Source organism: Mus caroli, unplaced genomic scaffold (genome assembly GCF_978045245.1).
Source record: "Mus caroli unplaced genomic scaffold, Mus_caroli_1 scaffold_4, whole genome shotgun sequence".
NCBI classification, from domain to species: Eukaryota; Metazoa; Chordata; class Mammalia; order Rodentia; family Muridae; genus Mus; species Mus caroli.
This window is the reverse complement of record NW_028227259.1, coordinates 151,862,906-151,868,905: the sequence shown is the minus strand read 5'-3', so window position 1 is coordinate 151,868,905 and position 6,000 is coordinate 151,862,906. Positions and strand designations below refer to the sequence as shown.

Sequence of the window (6,000 nt, the reverse complement as noted above, 5' to 3'; positions counted from 1 at the left end):
TTTTTTGTTCCAAGAACATTCGAGTCAGTCATCTTGGCTAGCCGGCTTCCACCAAAAAGATTTGTTTTCCATCCAGCGTTTCAGACCTAGAGTTCAAGTTCTTGGCCCTTACAAGTTGCAGGAGCGTGTCTCACGCCTTGGCTTTTTTAAAAAAAGGTAACATGTTATTCCTTGTTTTGCTTCTAGGAAGCAGAGGGTTGAGGAAATGGCTTGGGCGGATGCATTAATGAAGCCGAAAAAGACACAGACTCACTCCCTTGGGACCCGTGCTCTTTCCGAAGGTGCCTGGCAAGGCGTCCGGTTCCCTCGGACGCTCTGGGTCCAAGTGCCTTAAGCGGAGGGTCTCTGGCGCCTTCCTTCGCTGTCTGGCAACAGTCTGGCGGGGTCAGGGACCGGCGGGACCGCTCGGGAGAGGGCTCGACTGCGCCTCGTTCCTCGGTGCCAGGGACACCGTCGCGGGAGGCGCGGCCAGCTTCCCTAGGATAAGACTTCCCGCCCCGGGGGCAGGGCGGTGCACTTAACCGGTCCCCTACTCAGTTTCGGGCGGTCACCAGAGCTGAGTAAGCTCGGTGGAGGGAGCTGGCCAAGGATTTCCTGAGAGCGATGGGCAGGAGGGGCGGTGGCAGCAGGGCACAGAGCAAGGACCCTGAACCTGCGAACCTGCCCAGGGACCCGCGCGCCTAGCGCCACCGCACGCGCGCTCTGGCCCCTGGGCTACCCGCCCTCGCCGGCCCCCGCCCCTCCGGGAGGAAGAAGAGGGTAGGTGGGGAGGCGGATGAGGGGTGGGGGACCCCTTGACGTCACTGGAAGGAGGTGCCGGGGTAGGAAGTGGGCTGGGGAAAGGTTATAAATCGCCCCCGCCCTCGGCTGCGCTTCAGCGAGGTCCTCGAGAGGCTCGGAGCGCGGTGGCGGACACTCCCCGGAGGTAGTGCTAGTGGTGGTGGCTGCTGCTCGGAGCGGGCTCCGGGACTCAAGCGCAGCGGCTAGCGGACGCGGGACGGCGAGGATCCCCCCCCACACCACCCCGCTCGGCTGCAGACGCGGAGAAGGGCTCTTGCGGCGCCAAGCAGAAGCAGGAGGGGACCGGCTCGGGCGGCTGCGCCGTCGGCCTCGGAGAGCGCGGGCACCGGGCCAGCAGGCCGCGTCTAGCTCACCATGGTCAGCTGCTGGGACACCGCGGTCTTGCCTTACGCGCTGCTCGGGTGTCTGCTTCTTACAGGTGAGGCGCGCCAGGGACCACGAGTTGGAGTTCGGCGGGGATGGGCAGCCACGGGGTGGTCCAGGGGAAGCGAGCTCCGGCGGGAGCCGGGGACACTTGTAGCAGCGGGTACGACTCGGGACACTCTTCTCCTCCCCCACCCCCCAAGTGGGCGCCGCTGGAAGTTGGCATCACTGCTTGGATTCTCCTTAGCTCCACGCTGGGGTCAGAGCCAGATTGCCTGCCGGGTGTAGCCGGAGCCGCTAGTCCCCTACCGGGTTCCCGGGTAGGCGCTCGCTCCTTAGACTCTGGGAGTGCAGATCACCACACGGGTGGACCTTTCAGCATCCAGAGCCCGCTCCTAGGCTGCGGCAGAGTCCTCAAGGGCTAGTTGGAGCAAGCTAGATGTCAGAGAGGCTGCCCGGGGCTGGACAGAGGAGGGGTCGTTAGCGATGAGCTCGCTCCACCAGAGCAGAGGAGGACGGAATTGGGAGGGGTCCCGTGCCGGTGGCGAGCAGATGGAGCCCAGAGAAGGGCCAGCTCTGACTCCCGTACCCGCTTGGGTCCGTCCGGAGGAAGCTGGGGAACGCACAGTCTGCAGGGTTTCTTCCCCGCAGTTCGCTGAGCGCCGTCTCCCGGGTGGGGCCTCCGCGGTGAGGGGCCGGTGTGCGGTCCAGGTCGTCGGAGTGAGTGAGTGACTCAAAGCGACCCAGCAGCCTGGGGTCCAATCTTCAAGTTTTGGAATTTTAAGCCCTACCTTTAGGTTATGAATCTAGAAGAAAAAACAAAACAAAACAAAACAAAACCACCTGACAATTTAGACTGAAAGCTGTGGTTTAAGAAGTAGGTGAAGTCTGCGACCTCCTACATCAGCGTTCTCTAGGATATGAAAAGCGCGGGGGGACCGATCAGGGACCGACAGATTTTAGGAGCATTTAAAGTGGAGACCGTCGTCGTCCAAGGGTCAAAAAGCTGGAGGGACCTCGGGAACTCTAACTCCAGGTCTGCAGGCGGGAGGTCCCTTTGCGCAGAGACGCATACCAGAGCGTCTTTCTTTAAAACAGCGTGGTTGGGAAAGAAGATAGAGACTAAAGAGTGAGGTAGAATAGTAGTGGCCCCAGAAAGAAAGGCAGCAAGGTTTTAAAAGACAGTAAAAATGAGCCTTTTGAAATGGGAAGACTGTACTTCGTTTCAAAGTAATGACAGGGGTTTATAATTAAAACGGACTAAAATGGCAAAGCCAGAATCCGACGTGGCTGGTTAGGTTCTAAAATAATGATATTAAACGAGTTATTGTATTTCCTATTTCACAAATGTTTTTGAAGAGCTGCTTATACGGAAATACAACCGCTTCGAGAGTTTAAATACTGATTTATTATATAAAGGCAAAACTAGCTTAAAAGAATTATTGCAAACCCTTAAGTTACAGGGGGGGGGGGACAGGCGTTTTATTGGATTTTCTGCTTGACACATGTCTCTTTACTTTTTAATTTTAAAGCGGGTTGGTTTTGGCTGAGCGTAATTTTATCTGTTTGCGAACAGTGGAGGCAGATTGAAGCAGTTCAGGAATGTGTACGGAGTCGCTTTGCGCCGCTAGCCAGGCGCTGAGCCTCATCAGGTGTTCTAGCCTCGATATTTATTAGTTACCAACGCCCTAAGGACCATAATTACCGGTCCTCTCTGTAGCTATCGAGACCACTGTCTCTACAAAAGTTCAGTCTCCTGTTCAAGGCTTAAGACAACGCACTTAAGTCCACACCCTTGATTAGCTCCACACCAGTGTGCTCTCTTGCGCGGGCTCCTCTCTCTCATCCCCTCTGGCTCCGTCTCTGTCTCTGTCTGTCTGTCTCTGTCTATCTGTCTGTCTGTCTGTCTCTCTCTCTCCCCTTCCCCCTCACTTCCTCCTTCCCTCTCCCCTTCTCCTGTCCTCCCTTACTTTTCTTTTAAGCAGCTGACATTTAGAGTTTGGTAGAACTAATTAGAAATACTTAAATTGTGGGCTTGGGGTGTGTGTATATGGTATTCCCAATAGTAACTCTGAGTTAAAATAAAAATTATGCAAATAGTAGCAGCCAGGTGTGAGGGCCCTGTCTGTATCCTGAGAACTCAAGGCCTAAGGCAGAAGGGTGGTGAGTTCTAACTAAGAGTGGACATTGGCTATGGAGCCAATTAAAGTCAGGCTGAACCACACAGGGAATCCTTTCTCAATAATAATAATTAATAATAATACCTATTCCCAAATTGAATAGAATGCATTTTTTAAAATATAGTTTTACATAGTGATTTCTATTTTTTTTTCTCTAAGGCTTACACAGTTGTGCTTTTCCAAAAGTTGCATATTTTAAATGGTTATTATTTGAGTCCCTTGTGGGTCCATGTTGTTTTCCAACTTATCAATCATCTTGCAGATAAACTGTGAACTAGGCTTTCTATTAAAAAAAATTATTAGTGCAGCATTTTTTTTTCTGGTTGAAAAGTCTTTAATAGGCTATATAGTTTCTTTTTAAATGATCCCCAATTGGCATTTTTCTTTTAAAAGTGGAGAAATTTTGTTTTTCTGTTTGTCTGTTTGTTTGTTTTCTCTATGCAAGAGTTTCTTTCTGTAGCCCGGGCTGTCCTGGAACTTACTCTGTAGACCAGATTGGCCTCTGCCTTCTTAGTGCTGGGATTAAAAGTGTGGGCTGCCACCACCTGGCCTAAAACTATGGTTGACTTCCGAAGGCTCCTTTTCAACTATAAAATTCAGTGAAGGAATTCCACAAAGCAAACAGATGGGGTCCTTCCGTTTTCCCGGCTCCCTGCCATTCTTATGCATGTTAATGGGTGCTAAGCCCTTTGACACCCTAGCTGATGAGCTAGGCTGCTGCTGCCATCGGGGTCACACCTCATCTTTCTCTCTGGTAGAATGTACTAGACCAACCAATTAACTTGGTCTTTAGTGGGCTTCTTTTTGCATTGCAGGGGGTGCAGGGGTGGACTGATCAAGGATGCATCCCAGATGCCTCAGCCACTGCATCACTATCTTGGGTCTTTTTTTTTTTTTTTCCCCCAGCAGAATGTGTAACTATGACAGAGGCTAAATCACGTTACCTATACTGAGGATATCTGTCACTTTAACCCACTCCCCCCCACCCCGTATTTCTTGCTTAAAAAAATTAATCTTTTTTAGTTCTTTTTTTTTTAAACAGCTATGTTCTAAAACTGTTCCAGATTACAACAAGGCTAGTAAACCTCTTATTTAATAATTAAACCTATTTTTTTCCTCTCCGAAACTATGGGGACATTTCTGAATCCTTGAATGTGTGTAATATAGAACTTGAAGTGATATGTATACCCTACCCCCAAAAAAGAAAAAGGCTTTATAGTGACACTAGCCCCCCTTCCCTTCAGAAAAGTGGTTCCGTGGAGGGAAATTACGTGGTGTAACACAACAGAATTGTGGCTGATCTCTACCCAACAGGACAGTGGTTTCTGTGATGCTTTTGATTGTGTGTGCGCGAGTGAGCCTCGGGATAAAAAGGGAATTCTAGGAGCTGGGAACTAGTGAACAGGATTTGGCTCAGCACACACTAGGTGCTGTGTAGGTTGGTGGCACACACCAGGTGCTATGCTGTCATCGCAGGCTGAGAACCATTTTTCAATGTCCTTGATACTGTGTAGAGAGGAAGAGGACATTTGAAGATCACAGTGGGCTCTATTTTAAGTAACAATATATTATACCACGAGCAGCTGAAAGCATTAAAAAAAAAAAAAACATATTGTGTTGGATTTAGCTTAACAGAGCAGAGTGGCTCCTAAGGAAAGACGTGGCCCCTGCCAGACACTTTCCAGGACTGCCGTGGAGGCCGAATCCTGTGGTTCCTTGGATGCTGCACCCTGATGATTAAGTTGCTGGACTTTGTTCCAGACTGAAGGAAGGGAAGGAAATGGGAGGAATGGAGTATTTGAGGGAACTGGAGAGAGAAGCCTCTGACTTAGTATGCAGCACTGTCGGGGTGTGTGGGGGTGTTCATTAAGGAAATGGTTCTACTCAGTCTGCTGAAGATAGTGAGCGAGGTTTCCTGCATTGTTGCTGGCCGGATGTGGGGGGGGGATGTCAAGAATTTCTGGGCATTTCCCATCCGCCTTTGCAAACCTGGATGCTTGAAGACCATTTCTGATTCCTGCCTCTGTCTTCCATGCCAGGCTCCTTGGGAGGGAGACTCTTCAATCTTGGCTCTCTCACACACATTTGTTGTAAGAGTTCCATGGGGGCTCAGGTTTGAAAGTGGAGAGAGCAGTTTTGTGATATTTGCTCAGCTCCCACGTTGGCCAGTGGCAGACCCAGGATGACCCCCTGAAGGTCAATCAGCAGTCCACATTTCTGCTGCATCTGTGCTTTTCCTCCACAGGGACAAAGTAGGGAGGGAGATGCAGATATTCATTGACTGAGCACTTCCATCCATCTTTCCTAAACCATGATATCTACTCACACTTGTAGTAGTAGTAGTAGTAGTATTTTGTGGTGCTGGGGATCAAATCTAGCACCTCTCAGTAGCTCAACAAAGGCTCTACCATTGAGCTACCTTCCCAACATCACCTTAACTATGAGATTGTCTTCTGCTAAAGCTCATGGGAGAAGGCGTTACATTCAGAACCTCAAGGCCCCATGGTACACATCTCTGCTCTCAGCACTCAGAAGGTAGAGGCAGGCTGATCTCTGTGAGTTCGAGGCCAGTCTGGTTTACAGAGTGAGTTCCAAGACAGCCAGACCTATACAGAAAGACCCTGTCTTATAAACACAACACAACACAACAAAAAGA

General features: G+C 50.4%; 1 protein-coding gene across 1 annotated transcript in view; it reads left to right on the top strand.

Annotated features, from left to right (window-relative positions):
• The first annotated feature begins 456 nt into the window (after positions 1–456).
• The window catches only part of Flt1 (fms related receptor tyrosine kinase 1), a 163,708-nt gene continuing 158,164 nt past the window's right edge, over positions 457–6,000 (top strand). Inside the window, exon 1 of the mRNA XM_021162004.3 lies at positions 457–1,219. Coding sequence (XP_021017663.1) covers positions 1,156–1,219 — 64 coding nt within the window. The 5' untranslated portion in view covers positions 457–1,155. The remainder of the gene's footprint in view (positions 1,220–6,000) is intronic.